Source organism: Neomonachus schauinslandi, chromosome 2 (genome assembly GCF_002201575.2).
Source record: "Neomonachus schauinslandi chromosome 2, ASM220157v2, whole genome shotgun sequence".
Taxonomy (NCBI): Eukaryota; Metazoa; Chordata; class Mammalia; order Carnivora; family Phocidae; genus Neomonachus; species Neomonachus schauinslandi.
The window spans coordinates 197,177,871-197,204,698 of NC_058404.1; the positions used below are offsets into that span (position 1 = coordinate 197,177,871).

Consider the following 26,828-nt stretch of genomic DNA (forward strand, 5'->3'; position numbering starts at 1 on the left):
GCCTCGATTCTCCTATCAGTAGTTTGCTCAGATTATTCCTGCTATCCAAAGCGCCATTATCAATGGCACCCAGTGACTCTGAAGAGATGTCTGGATTTAAAAAGCAAATCATGGGTTCTCCCCATCCATCAATAAAGTGGGCCCCATAGTGCATCCTTGGGGGACTTTTGGAAGGACGAACAAGGAGAATGCAAAGGAACACTCATGACAAGCCTGAAAATGCCCAGCCAACCACCCCACCCCACAATAGGCCCGCCCATAGTCACATTCACGGAGGCGTCAGTCTGATGGCCAAAAAGAAGAAGCAGTTTAAATTCTACCACAGTCATGAAGACCATTCACAGCACGCAGCAGAAGTTGTTGGAAACTTCCTTCTCCTTCTCTCTTGATCTCAGCACTGCTAACGTATTGAGCTGCCTGCAAAGGCCACCTCCTGCCCACTGCAAGCCCCCAAGTCCCCCTCGCATTTGAAGCCCTGTGCTTCCCCATCTCGTCTCCTCCTGCCCAATTGTTCCCTAGATAGGTCAACTCGGTCTCTCGGAAATATGTACAACTTGACATCTTCTCTTTCCCCCATATACTCCATCAACCCTTTCAGCAATCAGGAAATAATCAAGTTGAGATGCCAATGGGGTGACCAGTTGGCCCTGGGGGTTCCTGAGACCAGATGTTCTGTTTTCAAAGCCAGGACAAGGTGGTCACCCCAGCTGCCCCAGGAGTCTCGATTATAAATCAGTAGGAGTTCAGAAAAGGGCAGGCTGGTGTGGGCCTCGGTCTGGGGCAGAGCAGGACTTTGAAAAATTAGGATGGGTTTCTCTAGAAAGAGACCCTCACGCAAGGACTCAAGGAAAGCAGCTTATTTGGGGGATGATCCCAGGAGGCACCAAGAGGGGAGCAGATATGTAAGGTGGGGAAGGAAAGGCAGATGAAGGAAGGGGCTTTATGGATCAAGTCACTTCCGTGGGCAGCAGAGCAGAATCCAGCCAGAGAACTCTGAACAACTGTAGGAAGTATGTGTGTCAGAGTCATTCTGATCCCAAAGGCTTATTTACACCAAGTCCCTCTGGCCAGTCCTGGGAAGGAAGAGGTGTCAACTCTCCAGCCCTGCAGCTCAGGTGGGAAGGCAGACAAAGCCCCTGCAGGCAGGCAGGGGGACGTGGGGCCAGCACTGAGATGCAGAGAGCCGACGGGATAAAGGTGGACCACCACCCACATCTGCTTGGGCATTCTAGGTCTTGAGCCAGAGAACACCATGCATCCACGGGATTTGAGATACCGTGTAGCCCAGGGACCATCGCTCCATCAGAGCTGTAGACCTGGTGCCCAGCACAGTACCAGGTCCCTGCAGGAACTCAGGAATTTGTGTTCACTGAATGAATCAACAAACCAGTCCATTCTGCAGCTGGGAAAACTAAGATCCAGGCTGAGAGTGTGCTTGCATCCAGTTACAGGTGTCCCAAGGTCCTGGACCTTATTCCAGGCTGCCTTATAACTGCAACACCCATCCCGAAGACCCTTTCTTAGCCACTCACCCACGCTTTTCTGGCTCAACAACCCCTAGCCCACGCAAACAAGGAAGAGTGTTAAAAGCACATCCACGGAAAACTTACCACCAAGCCCTCTGACCTCCATGTTCACTGGAATAGAAATTCCTGACCACACTTAGTAATAGATCATCAGAATGTGGTTAGCCTGCCCAACAGAACACCTCACTGTGGGTTTGTCCTGATAGATTTCAGTTGTCTTTTCTGACCTGCTAATTAGCTGTCCTCGCTCATTAGGATGTGGCAGCTCCCCATTTCAATTAGAAGTAGCAGCATCAGTTTGGCTTTACGTGGCCCCTTTGCTCCTCAGACTCTTCAAAAACATCCTCTCCTCCAGAAACTCCAGAATGGAGATGTTCAAACCTAACAATCTGACTTCAAAGTCTGGATTAGAGAAATTCCACTAGAATGAAGTCCCTGTGCTAACTGGAAGTCAAGAGAGGACTCGTTTTATGTTTCTGTGGAGTGGAATTCGGGAAGGAATTAAATGATGTCGCAGGATTGATCCCATGCAAATGCAAGACAGAATCACAGAGGACAGCTGTTAATGAGACTGAGAGGCACCACATGCTTTATCGCAAACATTTTCCCCGTCTTTTCTCGTGTTCCTAGCTCCCACTGTCCCTGTCCACCTCCACGCTCCCTCTGCGACCCCGGCTCCACTCTGTGTCAGGGACCGCTCTCCAGAGCACAGCCTGATCTGCTTCCCTCCTGCTAAAACCTTGTGCCTACAAACTCCTGACCCCCCAGCAGGGCAGCACAGATGCCTGGGACCCACCCAGCTCTGTATAGTCCCGTGTGGACATACCTCTGCTGCCCCCAAACAGACACCCTCTAAGCCCACTCCGTGTTCTGCCCCTCCCCCTACCAGTTCCTTGACCGTGTAATGAATTTCTGCTCTCCCTTAAAATACCCATTTAACGATCCTTATTTCCTATTTCTTCATCCATTCATCCACCCAACAAATATCTATTAAGGGACACAATTTGTTATGGGGGAGTGACAGTGAGCAAAACAAACTACCTACCCCCCAAAGAGCATGATAAATAAGCAAAAGAATAAAGAAATAAAAAGATAGGGAAGGCTAGCATCCATGGAAGGCCTAGGTGGGGGTAAAGGGACCTCCTCCTTCTATCTAATTAGACACACACTCCAGTCTCATTCCCCCTCCTGGAGAAGCCTCCCTTTTGTTTCTTCAGGAGGCACACTCCTTGGGGGCGAGACCACAGGCTTGGGTCAGGACCTTGTCTGCTTATGTGCCTGGGCTGTAGTTAGGCTGGCAGGAAGGGAAGAAAGGTGCCATGGCTTACATGTCACGTACTGAGGGCCAAGTCCATGATGAATAATTGTCCATATCCTGTGTGCCCTGAGGTCCCTCCGATCCTGGGTGCATTTCCAGGAGTGGGCACCATCTGAGCATGACAGGAGCGAGGAATTCCCAGGAAGAACAGTGCACACAACAGACCGGCTAGTTGGGAAGTCTGAAACAGGGAGTCTCACTTCTCTCTGGCCTCAGTGTCCCAACATGGAAGGTAGGAATGCGGCTGGACAGCTGAAGCCCGATTTTGCAGCATCTCTGAAAGCAAAAGGAGCAAACTGCTTTTGCTCCCTCACTTCAGACCAACGACTCCTGATGACTTGTAATTCTTCTTTGTCTAGGATCAGCAATGTCTGATGCCAAACTCCCATGGAGTTTATCACTCCCTTCCTAAAATGATTTAAAACCCCACGAAGGGCAAACTTTTCAAGAATCTGGCACATTGTCAATACTCAACAAGCATCTAGGTGATTGCATAATGGGAAGAAGGATAGCTATAACAGTTGATAGCACTGAGCTTTACAACATGTTCAAAACGGTGCTTAAGCACTCTCATTTGATCCCCAAAACAATGCTAAGAGGTAGGAGCTGTCCTTGTTTTACAGATGAGAAAGTTGAGAGCCATCGATAGGACTTGTTCACACAGGCTGTAAGTGAAGAGTTTATCTGACTCAAAAAAAAAAGAGTTTATCTGACTCCAAAGCCAGTGCTCCTCCAAAGCATGGCTGCCTCATCATGATAACAATGTACTGTGTGCCAAGTAAGTGCTACAGTGGCTTTACTGAGATGCTAAGTAGCTCATCAAGTGCCCAGATTATAAGTGGGGAAACTGAGGCTTGCAGAAAGACCAAAGCCTCCCACATTATCGGCCATGGAGACAGAAGTGCCCACTGAGAGTCAGGACGGGACAAGCTTCTGCAAGAGGTCCCCCGGGAAGCACCTGCCACATCTCCCATCCTTCTCTGGCCTGGGAAGCATGCACCCAAAGAGGTGGGCACCCCCTCTGAGAGGTCAGACCTGCCTTTTCCCCATTTGGCTGAACATGTGTCCTCCAAGGTGGTGAGCTTCCCAAGCAGATCGCCACCCCTGCAGCTCTGCTCCTCTTCCCGCACCAAGTGCATTCTGGGGCCAGCTCCCCGCAAGCTGCAAGAGTGCCTTCTGACTGCTGATATACACCTGGTTGTCGCCGTAAAAGAAACCTGCCTGGAAAACGGTGCATTTACCCTTTCTCCGGTGTCTCCTAGAGAACAGGCTGAATCAGAAGCTCTTGGTGACAGTTTGTGTGGCCTTCAGCACGCCATTTTGCTTCTCTATGGCCTCGATTCCCTCACCTGCTAAATGGGTATTAGAATACCTGTCTCCTAAGGTAGTTATGTGAACTAGTCACGTAGATGAGTAGATTCTGAAAGTGCCCAGCTCAGGGCTGGGAACGTAAATGTTGGATGAAAACAGACGGATGAACAGCCAAAAAAAGACTAAGTCTAGTGAGATAAACACAGCAAAATATCCATGAAGAATTTTCAAAGTTATTATATTAAATTGAAAAAAATTTAAAGGTATTTTTAAAACTGGTGCTTGGGGGGAAAATATGTTTAAAGCATTAAATAGCATATGGGCACACCTGTGGAGATTATTAAGGGGATTTAAAAGCCCTTATTAAAGGACTTTTAAAATTGATCGTAATGGCTCCATTAAAAGAATATAATACTATGAATTATACAAAAGTTCGGACATTTGCCCTTTATTTCTTTTATACAAAAATGAAATACAATTTGAGATTTTACCCAGACACCTGGCAAGAGAAAGAAAGAAAACAGAGGGAGTGGGGGGGTGACGGCCACATGAGAGGAAGCTGTCAGAAGCGGAGACGACAGAGCTGTCAGCTGGAGTACTGCAGGTGCACATTGCTAAGCAGGTTCCATTTGGTTCCAAAACAATGCCAGAGAGGTAGGGACTTTCGCTGTCTTCATTCTGAGATGGGTTTTCCACAGTTTCCCGAGGGCCCCCAATTGGATTAAGTCCTGGTGGCCCACAGAGGTGACTTGCTGATAACTCAGCCTCTCCGCACGTCTTTCAGTTACCCACACCCTTACCGGCATTTCCTAGGATCGACTCACATACAAACTACATGTCGGGTCTGCTTCTGGGGGAAGCCAGAATAAACTAGCCAAATAAAATAACAAGTAAGAACTGAATAAGATAACAAGGACTGTTGGCCAAGAGACATAACCACTTGGGGCTGACTTGCAAAGTCTAAGCTACACCACACTACTAGGCAGTGGTATGAGTCCTTGATGTGAAGAGAGCCCCACGGGAGCTACACCAGGTACAGAGTGGAAACAGTAGCATGAATCCCCTGTCATCTTTTTATCCTTTTGAGCTGGAAGGTACAGTCAAAAGAAGGCAGGATTTTGGAGAGCCCGGGTGGCTCATTTGGTTGAGGGTCCGACTCTTGATTTTGGCTTAGGTCATGATCTTAGGGTTGCAGGATCAAGCCCCGTGTTGGGCTCCAAGTTCAGCGGGGAGTCTGTGTCTCTCCCTCTCCCTCTGTCCCTCCCCCTGCTTGTACACTCTCTCTCTCAACTAAATAAAGGGGCACCTAGGTGGCTCAGGCAGTTAAGCGTCTGACTTCAGCTCTGGTCGTGATTTCAGGGTCCTGGGATCGAGGCCCTGAGTCAGGCTCAGTGCTCAGCCAGGAGTCTGCTTGTCCTCTGCCCCTCCCCATCCCACTTGTGCGCTCTCTCTCTCTCTCAAATAAATAAAATATCTTTTTAAAAGTAAATAAAATATCTTTTAAAAAGTAAATAAAATAAATCTTTTTAAAAATTGAAAGAAGGCAGGAATTCAAGTCTGAAGATCCACCTTTGTGTCCTAACCCTTTTGTGGGACAACCTGACCCAGTGGAGACGGGCGGTGCAGGTGGTGAAAGGATTCACCCAAGGCAGAACAAAAGAGAAGATTATTGAATGCACCACAAGGGAGCATTAGCCTCCTTAGCCATGAAGAATGCAGGCTCCCCCCCATTGCTAACTGCATTCCCTCCATGCTTATCACATGTTGTAATTATTTATTCATTCATTCACCTCTTTTTGATAAACACATCATCCTCTACCAGATGGGGGAATCCCATGAGGGCAGGACATTGTCCCTATTGTCCACCACTGTGGGACCAGCCCCAACGCAGTCAATAATCATGGTCAAACTGGTCAGTGTCTCCCTAGAGTTTGGTAAAGGTCCCTCGGGCATTCGCCTTCCACTGCCCTTATCTGTGGAATGCCAACATATAGATCTGATTGGCAGTGGGGACTCCATTGGGGAAGGGGGTACAAACAGGCCCCCAGTGGTCATGCTGAGCCCCAGGTCCGGGGTCTGGGCACAGGGCCCAATCCCAGGTCTCACTGAGTTCCAGAAGAGGAGGGTGCAGACCTTGGAGATTCTCAGCTAGGTGTAGTACCCTGCGGATGTTTTGGAAGTGTGTGCAAGCAGTTTGGGTTGCCACAGCGACCAGGGGAGCTCTGGCATCCTGGCGGTGAGGGGTGACAGACATTCTGCAGTTGCACAGGACAGTCCTCAAAGAATTGTCCTCCCTCAATGCCAATGACATTTCCGTGGAGTAACACTCCACTGCTGGGATGACCAGTGGAGCCCATCACACATCCCGTCACGGGGCAGTAAGGAGGACAAAACAATCACCAGTTGGGCAGGGGCTTCCATCCTGTCAAGCAAGGATCAGCAGGGAAACAAAGCTGTGATTTGGAGGTTGGAGTCCCAAGCCTGAGTTCTGGCTCTGCTCCTCAGGGGCTGAGTAACCTTGGGGGAGTCTAATAACTTCTCTGGGCTTCAGTTTTCTTTCTTTCTTTCTTTCTTTTTTTTAAGATTTTATTTATTTTTTGACAGAGAGAGACACAGCGAGAGAGGGAACACAAGCAGGGGGAGTGGGAGAGGGAGAAGCAGGCTTCCTGCCGAGCAGGGAGCCCGACGCGGGGCTCGATCCCAGGACCCTGGGATCCTGACCTGAGCCGAAGGCAGATGCCCAAGGACTGAGCCACCCAGGCGCCCCTGGGCTTCAGTTTTCTTAGCCAGGTATGGTAGCCCATACCTGCCTGACACACTGTATCAGTAAATGTCAGTTGCCTTGTAAATCAAATTTGTACGTACTGTCCTCATTTTGTAGTGGATCTCAGCTTGATTCAGAAGGCATTTGGAGAGCCAAAAGGATGAATCACCTCTCGTTTGGATGGGCCAGGCCAGGGGATTGATTTGTCTACGTTAGGAGTGAGGGGCTAACTCCAGCACCCAGTCCTGAAGCTGTCACTCACGGTCATGAAGAGGGTGCTACCCTGCCATTAGGTGGATGCTGGCGGCGTGACCTTCTCAGTGGGATTCATTCTGTGCCCTTGCTCTGACATTGCAGGGGGCATCCCATTCATCTTGACCGGCGAGTTCTTCCAGCAATCCCAGCGGCCGGCAGCCTTCATCATTGCGGGCACCGTCAACTGGCTCTCCAACTTCGCTGTTGGCCTCCTCTTCCCGTTCATTCAGGTATGACTGACAAGGGGTCTCCTGTCCATGGCATGCCCTCTGATGCGGCAGCCCTCTGTGTGAGGGGTGAGTCCCAGAGCAGAGGCTGAGTCTCTCACCTGGAAACTCACACTGTTGGCCTAAGAAAGGCAGAGATGTACCTTGGCTCCAACCCTGAATCCTCTTTCTCCCTCCTGCACCTTCCAGGATCTGCCCCTAAACACAAAGGCTGCTCAGAGGGAGTGGGCTTCCCATCGCCAAGGGTCTGCAAGGAAACTTAGGTTAGAATCTCGAACCTGCACTTTTGCAATGTGCTTGTCACGGTGTTAGACCAAATCCATGTTATAGTTACAGTGCACCCTGTCGTGCATCTGACATCCTCATTGTCATCATCATAACCAAGCTGATGAGGTCACTGTCCCAAGGGTGACCACAGCACACAGGAAAATGTGAACTCAGGAAATGGATACGTTCTTTGTGTGTAGGTCAAGAATCTATTCATTCACCCACTCATTTATTCAGCACATATTTATTGAGTCCCTACTCTGTGCCGGGCACTGTTTCAGGCAGTGGGGATAGAGTGGGAACAAAAATTTGTGTTCTGTGGTCCTGGAGCTGAAAAGGGAAACAGAAACCTGAGTGAAGTGAAGCAGCCCAGGAATGGAGAAGTCCAGGCAGGGAAACAGCAAGTGCAAGGGTCCTGAGGCAGGGCCATGCTTGGCCTGTGTAAGGAACAGCAAAGAGGCCAGTGTGGCTGGAACAGAGTGAGCAAGGAGGATGGGAGAGGCAGGAAACGAGACCAGAGAGCTCTCTGGGGGCAGGAACGCAAAAGACAAGGACTTTACAAGTGTTCTGTGCAGAGCCAGGGGCCACCAGCTGCATTCCAAAGAGGGTCCAAGCTTCTCTGCTCTGATGCCCCCAGGGGTCCCCACTGCCCATGATGGAGGTGAGAATCTGCCAGATGTCTCTGAGAAAGAACCACCATCCCTTCTCAGGGGCTATTTCAACCGTCCCCCCAGCCCCCGCGGTTAGTAGTCTGCCTCTTAACTGACTAGCTTCAAGCACATCCCAGAGACTCTGCTGGCCTTAGCTGAGTCCAAGGTCAGCAGCCCCGGCCACGGGCCCACGTGATGGTTACTCCTGCATCGCAGAGCCATCACTCTGCGCCAGGTCCCCTACACGTGGCTTTTCATGTGCTCATGACATCCACGCAGCCCTGAGCTGGGGTTTCCTGTCCTTCCCGCTTTACTGCAGAGGCTGAGGCTCAGGGAACGGACACCAGCAGCCCGAGGTCCTACGGTCACCATCTGCCCCAGTCGCTCTGCCCCGCAGCCTCTTACTGGTGGACATTCTCTGTCTGCCGTTCATTAGTCTCAGAGTTGGAGGTGGACTCACCACGTGACTCATACAGCATCCCTGACTGCCTCTTAACTACAGGCACCCTGCCTCTGAGCGTGCGTGCTGTGGGGGACTCCTTGGGCCCCACACCCATTTCCTCCCGTCCTCGGGCATCTTTAGCCGGGGCGGCCAGAACATGACAAGTAGTCTTTTCAATAGACTTCAAACCTGAAATGGCTTCTTCCTGTTTGGTTCAAAGCCAGCAGGGCCAGGGGCCAGTAAAATATTCATTGTTGTGGGGAAAATGAACTTCAAGCCTCTTCTCTGTCAACACAGGTCCACCCCTAGCACTTAAGTGGAGAAATTCTAGAGCCCTCACCTGGCCCACCACTAAGCTTTCTGTATCTGGGCGGTAGGCCCCTGTCTTCTGCACAGTTTGGGGCAGGGGGTGGGGGGTGGTTAAAAGACTTCACTGTACCCCCACACAAAACACGCCGTCTCACTTTCGCGCCACGGTTTGGGAGCGGACGGCACGGACGTGCCACCGTAACGCTGACATTTGCTGAGCGCTTGCTCGTGCCAGGCTCCACTCATCCCCTGTCAATGCTGGGAGGTCAGGGCTTCGTGCCTCCCTGGGACAGACCAGCAGCCCGGGGCTCAGACAGAGGCAGCCAGTCCCCAAGGTCACCCCCGTGGGAAATGACGGAGCGGGATTTGAACCCAGGCTCTCACCCTTGCCTATAAGACAAGGGGAGGAAGGAGCCCTTGTTGTACAGTAGGGTATTCCATCCTACAAGTCCCTTTGAACTGGGCGAGGAGTTAATTTACGTTTAAACACACACACACAGGCACACACATGCTCATACACACACACACACAGGCACGCATGTCAGGGAGGTCTCCAAGCTGCTTGGATCCATCTGACCTTCCCTTCACATTGTTCATTTGGGAAACCACAGCCCATCCGCGGCTTCTCCCAAACAGAAACGTCGTGCTGTCTCTCCCTTGAGATGCTCCCCCAGACTCAGTGTGCGGGGAGCCAAGCTTGTGCTGAGCTCTGGGGAGCTGTCCTAGCCCCGCCCGCTCAGCTGCATTACTCGGCAGGGAAGGGTGCGGGAGAGGACAGTGGCCACGACGGGCAGGTCCGTGTGCAGTCACGCCATCGCGTGGAAGGTCTTATTACCCCCACTTGTCAGTCGGGACGGGTTGGGTTTGCGGCAGGAAGAAAGAGCCCCCAAGTCTCAGTGGCTTTAAACCAGCCGGGATGCTGGCTTACTCATGCCAGGTGTTCATTGCCGGGGGACTAGAGATTCTGCCCCAGGGCCTCCCGACTCAGTCCCAGCCGGTGGAAGGAGTGTGGCAAGTCTCACACCATCCATTAAGGCCATCACCTGACAGCGACATGGATTACCACTGTGCAGATTGAGTGAAAGCCGCACCACCACACCTTACCCCAGGGGAATGGCAAAGGGCCTTGTGTCCAGGGGGAAAGATCCAGAAATCTTGTATCCTTCCGTAATGACTGCCACAGCCCACCCTTTGAGGAGGAAAGTCAGATTCAGCAGGCTCAGGACACTTGCCCACGGCCCCGGACCAGTGAGAGGAAGAACATGGTCACACCCATGGATACCACCCCCATGTGCCCTTCTTTGACCCCCAGGGCTTTTGTGTGTGTCAAACTCCTTTTCACGATAACCCAGTTTCTGACAGCCTTGACCACATGTTTGGGGGATCATGTTCATTCCAACTGGCTCACTTCCAGCAGGGTGCCTAGGTGCCTGAGAGGTTTCTGGGGTCACAGCTCACCCCGGGACACCCTGTTGTGCTGTGCTGGAGTGTCTGAGGGCAAAGCAAGACCAGGATTCCCAGTGGTTAGCGGGTCCTTCTGCAAGAACCCCAAAGGAGCCCCTGAGCGTGCTGACACTGTCACTGTGATTAAAAATGCCATCCATTCACGCTGTGGGGATGATCTCATGTGCCAGATTTCACACAGAAAGTCAGCCCGAGGGCCGCTCAGAGCCTGGCCTGGAGCAGGGGAATAAGGCCAGGACCAAGTTTAAGGGCTCAGGGCCAAGAGGAGTGCCACCTGCTCACAAAGCTGAGGGCCCCCGTGCACACAGGACACACGTCTGCATGCCTGTCTTAGAACATCCAGACCAGCTGCCTCCTCCCAGACACGTCAAGGGCACAGGACTCACAGGAGAGCTGTGGGCACCCTCTTTACAGGCTTAGGTTTGGGGGCTTGGGGCAAGGCAAGGAGAAGGGCAGGGGAGCTGCAAAGAGAGACGAGTGTTGGGGGGTGATCTGGAAGGCAGGTCTCCAAGGATCCATGCCCCGAGGGGCATTGGGCTCAGATCTGGCCACTGCCTTTGGCATTTCAGGGCTAAAGCTGGAGAGATAGGTGGCTCCCACATCAGAGAGACCACCTGACCTCGGCCTTGACCTTGCCTGGTAATGTCTGCAGCCACCCAAGGGACATGGGCAGGTAGTTGGGGGATCCAAGGATGGATAGATAGATAGATAGATAGATAGATAGATAGATAGATAGACAGTCTGATGGATTGCTAGAGGATGGAGGGAGGAGACAGGACAGGTTGGCTTAAGGACATTCATCAAACACTTACACAGGAGTTTGTCCAGAGGTGGGAGAAGGGCATTGCAGGGCAGAAGGACTGAGAGCAGCACTGAAGATAAGAAGGGGTGAAACAGAGAAACACAGACAACAGAGGAATGTTACCTGGTCCAGCAGTGACAGTAGGTCAGGAGGTGCAGAGCCTGTGAACTCAGCCCTTGCCCCTGGGGGTGGAGGGCATCAGGATGGGGCGCTGGAGGGAGAGGGAGGGAAATCAATAGGCAAGTAAGCTGACACACAGCACGCTATAACTCAGGACTGGCTGGGAGCCCCTGAGCTCCCACCACAGGGCAGGGGAGGGTGGCAGAGGGGAGGCTGAGGACATATCAGCCGCTCCACCAAGTGGGTCCCTCGAAGGGGGCAGAACACAAGAGCCAGCTTTCTGTAGGGTACAGTCGCTGACAGTCTTCCTCGTCTTCCCCTTCCTCTCCATCTTCTCCTTTTCCTTCTGTTTATTCCTTCTCCTCGTACACACGGTCTGGTTTGCAACCCCCCACCCACCGGACCCTCCCACGGGAGCAGCTTCTGCCACTGCAGACTCCACAGCTGACCGGCTCCATTCCACAGCCCTTCCAGAAGTCCTCTCAGCCGCAATCAAGAGCCTGCCTTAGTCTGTTCATGCCGCCACAACCATGTACCCCAGACTAGGGCTTAAACAACAGGAATGCGTTTTCTCACAGTTCTGGAAGCCAGAAGTTGGAGAGAAAGGTCTTGGCAAAGTTGATTTCTTTTGAGACCTCTCTCCTTGGTGTTGTAGACAGCCATCTGTCCCCTGTCTTCACACGGTCATCCCTCTATGCACATCTGTGTCCCAATCTCCTCTTCTTCTTATTTATTTATTTATTTATTTATTTATTTATTTATTTATTTATTTATTTATTTTGAGAGAGAGAGAGAATGAGAGAGAGAGCACATGAGCGGGGGGAGGGTCAGAGGGAGAAGCAGACTCCCCGCCGAGCAGGGAGCCCGATGCGGGACTCGATCCCGGGACTCCAGGATCATGACCTGAGCCGAAGGCAGTCGCTTAACCAACTGAGCCACCCAGGCGCCCATAATCTCCTCTTCTTCTAAGGACACGAGTCAGATTGGGTCAGAGCCCAGCATAGGACTTCATTTTACCTTAATCCGCTCTTTAAAGACCCTCCCTCCACATACAGCCCCATTCTGAGGTGCTCGGGTTAGGACTCCAACATAGGAATCCTGATGGTGGACACAATTCGGCTCACCAGGCACCAAGTGCAATTTTTCAATCGCACTTTGATCTTTTCATTTTTTTCCTAAATGTGTCAGCGGCAAGTGTGTTGCAGCCCCCAAGCTGCAAGGAGCCCAGATTGCTTCCCCAGAAAACAAATATCCGAGCCCGCACGGCTGCCGACGGTGACGTTACTCAGAACTTCCTTGTTTCATACGCATCAGCAAGGGGCGCTAGGACCTTGCCCGCGCTGAGCCTGAGGTTCCCCAACTAGAAAACGGAAAATCCTCCACTCTCGCCTCACCCATGGAGAACGGAGCCTGCTGAGGTCACGAGCAGGCACTGGGGGCCGCCTGCCTGGGCTGGGCCCATGGGCTGTCCTGACCGCCCTATCTGCAAATGGACCTCGCGGGTCGCATGAGGGCTGAGCTCACACAGAGAAGGGCCAACAGTACTTGGCACAGAGCAACACTGGCAATTGCTGTTGTCACCTCCTCCGGCTGGGATAAGGACTGCCCCAACCAAGTACCACAAACTTAGTAGTTTACAACAGTAGAAACGTGTCCTCGCACCGTCCTGGAGGCTTGAAGCACAATGTCAGGATGTCGGCAGAGTTGGGTCCTCCTGAAAGCGGTGAGGGGAGGGTGTGTTCCAGGCCCTTCTCTGGGCTGCCGGTGGCTTCCAGAGTTCCTTGGCTTGTAGCTGCCTCACTCCGATCTCTGCCTCCATGGGCACATGGCCTTCTTCCTTTGTGTGGGTCTCCATGCCTCCTTCTATAAGGACACCAGGGCCCAGCTTTGAGGCCCACCACAATCTAATAGGACCTCACCTCCCCTTGATTATATCTGCAAAGACAGTTGGCAAACAGTGCCACATTTACAGGGCCTGGAGTTAGGACTGCACCATATTTTGGGGGACCTCAATTGAACCCACAACTCCTTCCCTGTCCAGGGTGACTACTTCATCCCAGTTTGCCCAGGACTGTCCCTGTAAGCCCCACATCCCAGAAAACCACTTGGTCCGGAGCAGCCGAGGAGAGTTGGTCACCCTATCCCCAGTTCAGTCCCTCCCTGGCTCATCTCCCAGATAAGCTGCATGTCCTGACACCCCGGTCTCGCGCTCTGTGTCTGGGGACTCCCAGGACCTGTAACACCAGAACCGTCTCCAGCACAGGATAGCTTGGTGACTGCGACTGTTCGTTGTCCTTAGTCCCCTTATGTGCCCGGCACTACGTTAGACGTAAACGAGACCCAGGAGAAAATGCATAGACTTTAGGTCCGAAAGCCTGACCTTGAATCCTGACCATGCCTCTCGGCAGTGAGGTGCGGCGCATGCTGGTCAAATTTGTCCAACTGTGATTGCTCCCTGAGCTGTAATTTTCATGTCTGTATAACAAGAGAATGGCCCCAATTTTGCAGTGGGGCTCCCGAAAGAATTAGAGATGGAAGTCGAGTCTTGAGCAGGGTCTGCCCATGGACACTCAGGATCGGCCGCTCTCATGGTCATTACCAGTACTGCCTGCCGTGTGGTCCTAGGGACACTTGGGAAGAGGAGACAGGACAGAAAGATCAATTCATGGTGAGTGCTAGAAGCTTACATGCCCCTAACTCACTGAGCCATCCAGGACAAGTTGCCTCTCAAAGCTTGCCTTCTCCCCGCTCCTTCCCCTTCCCCCCCAGAGCCTGCCCCTTCCTGCAGAAGGTTCTAGATATGCATGGATGGGGTGGGTTGCCTTGACCCCGGGGGGATTAATATCACTGTTTCTCTGCCCTTAGCCTCAGGCTGCCTTTTCCTTGGGCCTTTGCTATGTCCGGCATCAATTGTCCCTCGGGTCACTGGTTGTACAGCCTGCAGACGACTCGGCCTCTGCCATTAGCAACAATGTTTTCTGGTTCAGAGAAAATTGCATGCAAATGTAAGCCTGCTTGATTCCACTGGCGTTACAACATTTCGTTTGAGTTCGGTAAAATCTGGAAGTGAGAAAATGATTCTTTTCATCTTGAAAATTACCGGGTCACATCCCAAATGCCTATGCAACGTGAGGAGGAAGCCGACGCAGACCCAGGATCATGGGACCTAAAAGCACATAAAACTGCTCCCTCGCCTCTCTGGAGGGTCCAGCTGACATCCTTGGGTCTAGAGGGAGGAAGGGAGCATCTTTCACTAGCTCTGCCTCTGTGGGCACCAGCGTGGAGACACAATCCTGCCCTAACGTTTCAGAGAGAACAGACGTGCCCCACAGGGGAACAGGTGTGGTTTGTGTTTCTCGGTAGGAGGTAACATGGGGCGCAACTGGGTTGACCAGTGCAGGGAGCTTTCAGGCTGAGGTTAAGGGAGTCAGTGGGGGTGGGGGCAGCAGGGAGCTGAGGCGGCCCAGAGCAGACAGCTGAGGGAAGTAGGGGATCGCAGGCGGTTGTGAGGGAGGCCCACCCCGGCACCAAAGGACTCTGGGAAGCCACTGCATGGTTTTAAGACGTGACCCGTTTTGTGACTTTAAAAGAACTCTCAGGCTGCCTGGTGGCCCCTAGATTCAGGACAGGGGCAGAGAAAATGGAGGCTAAGGTGACAGACACCAGAACGGTGGTTGATGGTGTGTGTGTTGGGGGCGGCAGGGGGCAGCTAGGAGAGAGGAGGCACTGACTAGAAATGGCACAAGGAACTTTCTGGAGTGGTGGAAATGTCCTACGTCTTGACAGAGGTGTTAGTTACACAGGGGAGTACTTTAATCCAGACTCATTGGGAGCTACACTTAAGATCTGTGCAAGTCACTGTATATAAATCCTATCTGGATAAAAATGTGTATATTTTTTTAAAAAGGAAAAAAGGTGTTTCAGGGCAAAGGCATCAGGACGTAGGAGCAAAGACAAGCAGAGAGGGAGGAAGTAGCCAGAGGTGATTCAGGGAAGGCAGCAGAACGGGTGGAGAAGAGCAGGTCTGCGGGGACGGGGGCTGCGAGCGGGAGGCGTCCACAGGGCCGTGCAGTGTGGCTTCCAGCCGGGCACGCTGGGCCCAGATGCCATCAGGCAGCCACGAGGCTGCGTCTGCCTCACAGGTTCCCAGGCAACTCCGACAAGATCCTACGTGTAATGTGACTCAGGAGCCACCACACACGGCAGAGACAGGACACATCACTAAGTCCCCTGCTTCCTCCTGCCTTCCCTGGAGGCATCCTGGCGCTTCAGGTCGGCTCTGCTCCGCAGTGGAACAGCCTTGCTGTTCTTGTCCCCCGGAGGGACAAGTTTAAGGCACTCGACGTGCCATCAGTTAAGTGGCAGTCCTTGCACATACTCAGCCGGGAGCTTGGTGTGAACCCCCAGGGAGCCAGCATCCCATGGGGGGGCGGGGGGACCAAGCAGAAGGATTCTATTTTTGCCACATCATGAACATCTAATTTGAACCCCCTTTTGTCCCTTCGATCTTCTCCACGAAAGTGCTCTCATTTCATCCATTTATCCACTCATTCAGCATATTCTTATTAAGACAGAGCTTTCAGTGATCCAGGCACTGTCTTGGGCTGGGGGTACAATGCAGAGCAGGTGACACGGATCCCACCATCACGGAACTTACAGCCCGGGGACTGTGGATGCTAGGTGGCCCATGGATGAGTTTCAACAAGACCGTGACACGCCCCCGCTCCAGAAATGGCATTGAAAATGTCAAGTGTATGAGATTTTTTTTTTCCTTTTTATGGAGAAGGGGATCCGTAGCTTTTTATCAGGTTCTCAGGCATGTGGGATGTCCCCGCCCTCACCTGTACACCCTTCCTCCATCTCCTCGAGTCCCAAACAGCTGCAACCTCCACACCTCTCCTCCTTCGAGACTCAGCTCACAGGTGTCTATTGACATGTGGCTGAACACACCAGCCTGCCTGCCCCCTCTACCCAGAATCCTAGATATACTCCAAACAAAAGGTACAACCTGCTAGAAGGTGAGACGGGGTCCCAAGGGTGTAGCCATAATTACGAGGACATCTCTTAGAGAGCGGATGGGACGAACTGAAGGAGAGAGGACAGGGCCACTGAGAAAGTGGAAGGGGTCCCAGGACATGGTGGACAGGGTACTGGCTAGGGGTCTTCACCAGGGAATGGCCAGAGAAATGACCGAAGGAAAAGTCCCAGACCTGCAGAAAGACCAGTCCTCAGCATGAACATCCCGCCTCGTGCTAAGCAAAGTGGGTGCGAAGGATCCCTTTCTAAACACAGTGATGTGCAATTTAAGAACACTGAGTTAAAAAAGAAAATCCTAAAAGTTCCATAGGGAGAACTCAGATAACCTGAAAAGAAATGATAATCAGATGACATCACTCTGCTCCTGAGCAAGACTCTACCTGTAGGGTAAGGGACACTGTCTTCCAAGTCTAGGGAGAAAGCTATTTTGAAACTAGAAGTCTGTACCTTCACGTATGAGAGAGAGGAAAAGGCATTTTCAGACATGAGAGGCTCAGAAAGCTTGCCACGTGTCTCGGCCACCTGTGGCCTAGGAAACTGGAGGTACTGGGTGTGCCAGGGCTCCAAAGTCTGGCCACCAGGAGCCAGTTTGCAAAGTGATGAAGAACACGGAGTTTGAACTTGCAGCCTATTGGCTGCAGTGCTAACCAATGGGAGGGCTCGGGCAGGCTACTTAATTCCCTGAGCACAGAGGACTTAGCTCAGTGCCTGGCCCAGAATCCTCACCAAACATGGCATGGAACTGATACTAGCATTAATATCAGTAATGCTCCTAGCTGCGGGCAGAAGCCGGCTCATGTCCACAGCAGGAACGAATGGTCCTGTTTACACGTCTGTTGCAAAGAGTAATCATTTAAAATACCCTTTCTTCCTGACTAGCCATTCCAGCAGCAATTAAAGTATTTGAATTTGCACAAGTTTCAATTCCGAGTCCTTTATTTCAAAGCAGAGACCTAGCTGTTGTAATTATTCCTAGTCATAAATGATAGGAAGTCAGGGCTAGGAGAGGCTGCGGTCCCAAAACACCACAGACGGGGGGCTTAGACAAGAGAAATTAATTCCTCGCAGTTCTGGAGCCTGAAAGTGCCAGGGCAAGATGCCAACAGAGTTGGTTTTGTTACTGACCTTGGCGTTCTTTGAATCGTGTGTAGAGACAGACACGAGGCCAAGGATGGTGCAGGAAGTGTTTACTACTAGCTCACTCCCAGGCCTGAGGAAGACAGCCTTAGGAAAAGGGATACAGAGCTGCTCCCCGAACTATGGCCAGGGGAAGAATTTGAAGGGGCTGAGGTGGGAAAGGAGGGCCGTCCAAGCACTTGCCAGAACTTGCTTCTTCATATGTCATATGCTTTAGTTGCATGTTAAATCTCCACCTCGGGCATGATTTTTAGCATTATAATGAGGGGAAAGTCTGTGGGAGGCAGGGAGGTCCACTGTGGCTCCAGCTGGTCTGGTCTGGTCCTTGCAGGAGCAAGTCAGTGGTAAGTTGGGCCCTGGAGCTTGTTTCAAGCTTCTGCTTTCCGGCTTCCTGATGGCACGCAGTACCTGCCAGGTGGGCTAGAGAAATGGGTTATCTGAGGGGCCTGAGGTCTTCTGCAAGTTCCTGTTCTGCAGAAGAAGTGCCTCAGAAAAGAGAACTGCAAACAAGCAGATAGAAATTCAAAGAGCTTTCATTTTGAAATAGACTGAAATTGTAAGAAGATTAGGGCCCAAGGGCAACTTCAGCCCAAGATCTGCTTTTCTATGTAGACGCTTAAGAATCTCTATCTGGCTCGGTTTCTGGTGAGGGCTCTCTTCCTAGCTGGCAGATGGCCCCCTTTTCACCGTGGCTTCCCGTGGCTTCTCGGTGTACACAGGGAAGGAAAGAGAGATCTCTCTCTCCATCTTCTTATAAGGCCACCCATCTTATGGGATTTGAACCCCACCCTTATGACCTCATTTCACCTTAATAACCTCCCAAAAGCCGTATCTCCAAATACAGTCACATTGGGGGTTAGAGATTCAACATATGAATTTGGGGGGCACATAAGTCAGTCCATAGCAACAAGGAAACTTAAAGACAGATTGATTTGTTGGATTCAAATCTGACTGACAGAGCGATTGATTTGTTCACTCCATAAATATCCGCTGAGCACCTGCTATTGTCCACGCACTGACCTGGGCACTGGGCCACAAAGATGAGCAAAACCAGACATAACCCTGCTGCCTCATGGAGCGTACTGGCTAGTGACAGACAGTCATTCATCAAGTAGCCACATACCTAACTATGCAGTTACCATCGACATACAGGGAAGGAGGATGGAACCAGGAGAGATGATGTTTCAGGGGCCTGGCCTGGGGCAGGACCAGCCCCTGGAGGAGAAGATAGGAGCTGAGGAGGTAGAAAATCACAGGAAGTCAGCAGAAGCATGGTGGGAGGTGGGAGTGACAAGGCCAATGCAGAGGAAGCACAGAGAAGAGACCTCCCTGACTCCCCAGGGCTAGCTAAAGAAGTGGGTTTTCATCCCAAGAGCGACGGGAAGCAATTGAAAAGTTTTAAGCAGGGGGCTGGCATGACCAAGGTATGTTTTTGCAAGTCTCCCCGGGCTGCCTTGCAGAGAACAGACAGGGAAGAGGCCACGTGGATTGGGGACACGGGTGAAGAAGGTGAGAGGCAATGATTGCTTGGGTGAGGCAGGGTTCCACAAACTCCTGCCCACCGCCTGATCTATTTTGTAAATAAAATTCTACTGGAGTACAGCCACGCACATCCATTTATGGATCATCATCTGTGGTTGCTTCCTCACAAGGACAGAGTCCGGTGGTCCCGTATGGCCCTAGTCAACCCCTGGGCTGGACTTCCAGAGCGGGCAGGCCAAGGCAGGCGACACGGGAGAGCTGTCTGAGGAAGGAAGCCCGCTGGGACTTAGTGCGTGGGTCCCGCATGACGGCTGAGGGGACAGGAGGTGTCACAGATGACTTCAGCCGGCAGGGTCCAGCCTCAGACACCCTCATTTATGGTGTGTAACTATGAACTTAAAATAACGTTCAGCAAGTATGACATTTTGCTTTCATGATGACTATTTTTTTATAGGCCTAGTTTTCAGAAAAGAAAACAAAAGGCTGCCATTTCCTCGAGGGTCCCCGGGTTGGAAGCTGACGTATTCATGGCTCATGTGAGAACATCTCCTGAAGATGCTTCATCCAACACTGTTCGCTTTTAGAGTTCACGTCACACGCGTGGTGTGCCATCCAGGAATACTGATACAGGAATGGGGAGCTTTAAAAACCTGTACAGAGATGGTTTCGCAGCTAGTTTGGGGATTGTCTACCTGATGCTCTTTGTCTGTCCTTCCCACAGAAAAGTCTGGACACCTACTGTTTCCTGGTCTTTGCCGCAATCTGCCTCACAGGTGCCGTCTATTTCTATTTTGTCCTGCCTGAGACGAAAAACAGAACCCAGGCAGAAATCAGCCAGGCATTCGCCAAAAGGAACAAGGCATGCCCGCCGGAGAACACGGACTCAGCTGCATCTGACACCAAGGCGACCAGAAAGCCCGAGCCAGACCCCGCCTCCACTCTGGACAATTATGTCAAAAACGGGGTTGTCTAAATGGATGATCTCACCATTTCAGGAAACCAAAGATTTCCCTACCTGGTTAATAGTATTAAGTATTTAAAAATAAACCTTTGCTAATCTAACGTCACAACCATTTGGGTTTTATTCATAGCTGAGTCTCCAAACTCTTCTGGAAGGTGGAAGGGATTTCAGCTTATGTTTCTGTAGATCCACCCTTCTTCTCTTTGGATCAATGGACTGTCTCCTTCATGACTTAGCCCATGGTTTCAAAATGAAATTGGGGAAATAGCACTTGACAGCTTTCTCAGAGGAAAACAGTATAGAAAACAGGGAACACAAGAATGGGAAGCCAGCTACTGAGGTGCTAGTTCCGTAAGTAGCCTCGAGCTGCCCTCAACCTAGGTCCTGGGGCCTCAAGGGGACCCTGGGCTTTGGTCCTAGATGAAGGTTTTCGGAATTTAGTGGAAAGACTCTTTGTACCTCCTAATACATACCGTTACCAACCTTTGGTGTGGCCTTGTGGATCTCAGGCTCAAGAAGCTGATACCAACGCACCATCCTCCAGGTTCTGCCCCTCCCAGGCTGTGTCCCATCCCTGAAACTGTCTCCAACTCAGAGGATCAGATGTGTCTTAGAAGGCATAAAGAGGATCAAGATGTGGAAGAAGTAACTTTCCAGTGGCTGGGGCAGGGACTGCAAAGTGAGTTCTGTTGAACTGAAAAAAAAAAAAAAACAGTATTAAGAACGACTCGGAAGCTAAGCCTAGTCTTGGTGGAAAGACAGGGCAGAAGACCCACGTCATAGCTCAACCAGTAAAGCTGAGGGCAGATTCTCCCTTCCTCTGCCTCTTTGTTTTCTATTCAAGCCCTTGACAGATGGGCTGAGGCCCACCCACATCGGGGAGAGTGATCTGCTTTACTCAGTCCACCAACTCAAACGCTGATCTTGTCTGGAAGGCCCCTCGCAGACATGCCCCAAATAACATTTAACCAAATATCTGAGCACCTCATGACCCTGTCAAGTTGACACATAAAATTAACCATCACAGAAGGTGAGTTCTCCATTTCTCAGAGTGCTCAAGCAAACGTGGGGTGATTGTTTGTCCTGACTCTTGTTAAGGAAGTCTAAGTGTTGCTTGCAGAAGAAGTTGTTGGGAGCAGATATGCTTGAGGCCTCTTCCAACCCTTCTGTGCTAGGGCTGTTTGGGTTGGGACGACTTCCAGCCTGTCGTGATAACGCACATCTTTGTGGCTTGGGCCATTCCCTGTACTTGCCTCCAGGATGAAACAAACTCAAAATGCCCCTAGATAAATGAAAGTGCACATGTGTGTTTGAATTTACGTCACAGTAGGAGTGGGCCGGACAGAGCAATACCCCTGGAACCCTTTCGGCCCCAATCCCTCAGGCTTTTCTGACCATTCTCGACAAGGACGTCCTTAGCCAAAATCTGAGTTCTGAGTTTCCTTTCCCGCCGAATACTTTTTCATCTCTGGGCTTCTCCTTTGGTTGATTGCCAACTCAATGCCCTGTACTCCCCAGTTTTGGTTTGGCGGAAAGATTTGGACAGTGTTTGTCAATATGGCGAGGAAGTGATAGGTGGGTACAAAAAGGTGCCTAAGACCAAAAAAAGCCAAATAAAGTACAAAAAGAAATCTTAGCTGTGGAGTGTTGTCTTTCATGCATAGACTTGAGTATCTAGCTTCTAAAGAGTAGGTACCTAGCATGGGCTAGGCCCTGGGTAGGTAGGCCCTGAGGACCCATCAGTGAGCAGGAAGATACAGTGCCCTTCCCCGCATTCGCTCATGCCTGCCACAGAAGATTGAAAATCAAAGAAGCAGGAACCGTGAAGTGTCCCGTCGGGACCCGGAGGAGGGGGGACACAGCGTGGTAGGAACAGGTCACAGGACCATGTCATCGGGGGTCGGTGAGAGGTGAGAATCAGGAGGGGGCCTTTCCAAAGGATGAACTGGGAAAGCAACACAGCCAACAGGCGGTCGGCTGGGAGTCAGTGCTAGTGTTTCCACGTCTGAAAAGTCAACATTAAGTAAATGTTTGAAAAAGAAAACAGTAAGACTCCCATAATCTCACATGCTTCCATTTCCCTGACACCATCGCTCTCATTCTTACACATCTCCGCCCACTTCCGGCCAATGATTCACACTGTTACAGTCACAGAATACGTAACGATTTACAACTCTCTTGTCTCTTATCGCCTATTTTCCCCCACTTTCTATTAAATCAAACAGCATCTCCGTTCCAGAGCCTTTCTATCGTACTCCAGCATCCACTGCAGTGAACTCTTCACGTACAGAGTTGCTTTTCCGATGCTGAGAGTGGGGAGTGGTGAGCCAGAGAGACAGACATTCCTGTGAGCCTTGCCACACAGGTTCTTGGGCTTTCTGACAGGAACTAACCATTTACAGCCCCCCGGATCCGCTCGTGGACCCTAAAGGAATCGCGGCTCAAACAAATAGACCTCCGGTCCCAACTCCTGCCCAAGGATTAGGGATTAGGTCCTAGTCTTACTGTTTTACTTTATCCTTTCATCTCAAAGCCACGAAGGCTGACATCTCCTCTTTTGGGGTTCACTGAAAGAAAAGTAACTCTTCCAGCCTCTGGGTCTGGCTAAGATGAAATAAGCACACTCCGCTCTGTTTGTCTCACTGATGATAACCGAAACCCCTGCATAGAATACATCACTACAGATACATGAAAAATAAAGGCTAGCAGGCAAATGGGGGAGGCCCCTCAAAACTCACAGGACAGGGGCGCCTGGGTGGCTCAGTTGGTTGGGCATCTGCCTTCGGCTCAGGTCATGGTCCCAGGGTCCTGGGATCAAGTCCCACGTCGGGCACCCTGCTCAGCGGGGAGTCTGCTTCTCCCTGTCACTCTCCTTCTGTGCTTTCCCTCTCTCTCTCTCTGTCAAATAAATAAATAAAATCTTTAAAAAGAAAAGAAAAGAGAAAGCTCCAAGAGAAACCCTCCCTGTCTGGCCAGAGGGACAGAGGGGGTGACCCTCTGGGGAAAGAAGGTAGGGGGAGCGGGGGAGAGTCATTGAAGAGTAAAAAGTCCCTCCCTTTTATGGCACTGAGGCCAGTTCCAGTCATGAAGCTGAACTCCTGGGGCGGTAGCCATATTCTTGCACATATTCACCTGCTCTGGGCCTTATCAGCTGGTGCTTATCTTTAAAAGATGAAGAACTACGCCCAGGAGGGCAGGAGCCATGACTGTTTGACTCCAACTAACATAGTACCCAACACATAGTAGGTGCACAATAAACACTGGTTGAATGAGTGGGTAGTGTGGTAGGCAGAAAAATGGTCCCCCAAGATGTCCAAGGTCTAGTCCCCAGAACCGTGAATGTCACCTTACGGGGCAACAGAGACATTGCAGGTGTGACTGAATTAAGGATCTTGAGATGGGGAGATTAACATGGATGATCCAGCGAACCCAATGCAATCCCAGCAGTCCTCGTAAGCGGGAGGCAGGGGGGTCAGCGACAGAGAAGGACTTGTTGGGGAGGGAGGAAGGGAGGGAGAGAGAAGAGGGGTGGGGGGGAGAGACTGGAAGATACTATACTGCTAGCGTTGAAGATGGAGGAAAAGGAGTCACAAGCTAAGGAGTTCAGGCAGCGTCCTGGTAAAAGGAAGGGAAACGGACTCTCCCCTAGAGACTCCAAAAGGGACGCAGCCCTGCCCACACCCTGAATGCATCATTTCTGACCGTTAGAACTAGAAGACAATAAATTTGTGTGGCTTTACGGCACCAAGGTTGTGGTGATTTTTCCGGCAGCAGTAGGTGACTGATACAGGTCTCTGAGGGCAGTGGTCCCCCTGGGAAGGGGTGAATAAGCAGGGCACAGGATGGTTCACCGGCACGTGAGAAGAAGGTAGTAGAAAGTCTTCTTATATTCATTTTTCACTTTGAAGTAAATATCACTGGACTCACTTTGTGTGATTTGAACACTGTCCCAACCCAGGCGAGCCATTACTTGGACTTCACATCTGTTTTCTCCTCACCGACATCTTGAAGACCTTCTCTCTGCCTCCTTCCCTCAGGACCTTGAGAGGGCTGACTTCTCATCTCACACGTGTAGCACCTCGTGGTCTCTTCCTGGTACGAACCGGACACCCAAGAAATTGTCTTTATTGGAAGGAGGAGCAGATGAAAGATGTGCAAGGGCCACCATCTTGGACCCCGCCATTGACACCACATCCCGAGGGTGCGGGGTGGTGAGCAGTAAGGACCCTGGGGCCACGCCGCGTGGACAGAACTGCCCATCGATGACCTCTGCTTCGGACTCAAAACTTCCAGGTCATTCAAGTCTCTCTCATTTTGAGTTGCTCTTACTCGTGACGAAGCCTAAACTTAGCTCATACAGGTCGTAACAGGAAAGAACGCAAAGCAAACGAGCACATATGAAGCACATCCCACCTTTAGACACTCAGCGAGTTGTCCCTCTGGGGCACAGGGGCCCCGGGGTTGGGGGAGCGTGGAATCACATTCACCAATTATCTGGCGACAGCAGCTTTGCTGTGGTCTTGAAGCTGGCTGTGGGGCTGACCTGGGTTTTCTGCCTAAAAATACTGCTTTCTCTTCCTCTGAAGTTTGCAACCTGCTTTCACCATTACTGCCTCTGATGCTGGAGGTAACCTATGAAGTAAATATCGGATTCATTTCATCTGATTCAAGCCCTGCTCTTCCAGCTCCAAGTCCAGCCAAGTCGAGGGCTCCAATCGCTGCCCTACGGACCTCAGAAATTTGGCCCCAGCCCCTCGTCTCCAGAACAAGGACTCTGGCGTGTACCATCCCTTCCACTGTGACAAGTGGACACCTGCTGACCGGTGGTGGGCTGAAGCATCCAAAGCCCTGGTGAATCACGCCTCCCAGTTTCTCGTCCTTGTGGGATCCCCGACCGCACCAAGACTGGACGTGGCCACGCAACTCTCTTTGGCCACTGAGACATCAGAAAATATGACATGAACATGTGATGAGGAAGCCCAATGTAGCCTCTTCGAGGATGAAAGGCCAGTGAAGGGGACGGGCCCACTCTCTCCACTGTCCCAGCTGAGCCCCGATCCAGTGACCATGCAGCTGAATGCAACTATGTGAGTGGGGCCAGGAGACAGTAGCAGAAGAATCACTCGGCCATTCACAGAATCACAAGGAGTAATAGGTTGTTGTTGCCTTAAACTGCCAAGTTTTGGCATGGCTTGTAAACCTACGTATATATAGGTAGCTGATATGGACCATTATCCTCCGTTCTGTTTTGCCATTATTCACTGAGTTACGTGGCACTGCTTAGAGCCCATATCCGCAAACAAGAACAGAACTAACATGCTCTGGGGTAGAGTCTAGTTCATTCATCCCACAGACACTTGCTGAGCACCTAATGTATACCTACCCTAGGTACTGGGGATGCAAGCACAGATGAAACCAATCTCTTCCTTCAAAAGGCTGAGAATACGTGAGGGAAACAAACCACTGATCATCAGCACGAGTCTGGCGGTCCCTCTCCGTAGAATGTCCCTCTCCTTCTCACTTGGGTGATTTCTATTCACCCTGAAAGACGACGCTGAGGCTCCCCGCGGTAGGAGTGCCATCAACCTGGGCTCCATCCTTGGCCCACCATCTTGCTCATATCCGCACAATGACCTTCCTCGGGGATAACGTGTTCCAGGCCCCCTGGAGGTTAATGTATGCCCTGACAGGAGTGTGAGGGGGCTTGTTCTGTCCCATCTTCCCTAAGGTGGTTCACAGGCAGCCAGTGCACAGGGGACCCCACTCTAGGTAACTCCCCTGTGACCTCACCCCCATGCCCTCCCTCTAGAAAAGCTGTGGGTTACGGTCTGAACTTTATGGAGAACACCCGTGTGGTGCCTGGATCATTCAGCCACCTGATCTTCCCCACCAGGAAGTCACCCTGAAGAAAACTCTTTAAATGGTATGGAGTGGCTTGCTTCGTTTTTCAGTTTCAGCGTTCAGCGTTCTTTCTCAGTCTGGAGGCTACATTACTGTCCATCCTCCAGCTTCTAACACCTGCCCCTAAAACTCTCTCTCTGCTTCCCCAGTCTTGGCTGGATTCTTTTCTTTTGCTTCTCACAGAAGCCTGTGTTCACCTCCATTCAGGGATTTAGTGCTGCATCACTATCACGGTGATCTTTGTTCACTTGGATATCTCCCCTCCTAGACTCTACAAGAGACTCAACAAGAAAATGACGGATGCATCTCAGGCCCCCATGTTCCTGGCAAGCACTCATTACACGCTCACTGAACAAATTAACGCCCGGAAGAGGCCATGAGGAGGATGGGACTGGACCCCTGTGGAGAGACTGGCTGTGGTCCGGGGTGATTGGGCCGGATGCTTCCGAGTGGTAGCGTGGGAGCCTCATCTCAGTTGTGGTATTTGGATTTTGTCAGGCTGACGAGAGGCAGGGAGGAATTTGAGACAAAAGGGCCAATGACATGGGAATGGCAGCCAAACACAGTAGCTATAAACACAAGAGTGGGAGACCACACCGGTCAGTGGTTGGAGTCTAGACTGTGAAAAATCACGATGGCGGCACCTAAATATGCCCGGGACCAAACCCACCCCACACCTTCCGTCTCTGGCCGAGCACAGGTCGATGCAGACACCACCCTATTCTGATACTGCTTCTTACTGGAATAAATGAGGGGACTCTAGGGGGTCAGACCATTATAATCAGGCTTCTTCCCATTTCCCTTCCACCGAACATTCGTTCACTGGCTGTGAACCCCAAAGGACGGAGGTCTCAT

The 26,828-nt window shown here is 51.3% G+C and overlaps 1 protein-coding gene across 2 annotated transcripts in view; it reads left to right on the forward strand.

Annotated features, from left to right (window-relative positions):
* The window catches only part of SLC2A9 (solute carrier family 2 member 9), a 189,664-nt gene extending 169,411 nt beyond the window's left edge, over nucleotides 1–20,253 (forward strand). For both annotated transcript variants that reach the window (XM_021677593.2, XM_021677592.1), the window contains 2 exons: nucleotides 7,277–7,404; nucleotides 19,833–20,253. In XM_021677593.2, coding sequence (XP_021533268.1) covers nucleotides 7,277–7,404; nucleotides 19,833–20,084 — 380 coding nt within the window. In that variant the 3' untranslated portion in view covers nucleotides 20,085–20,253. The remainder of the gene's footprint in view (nucleotides 1–7,276; nucleotides 7,405–19,832) is intronic.
* Nucleotides 20,254–26,828: the final 6,575 nt, after the last annotated feature.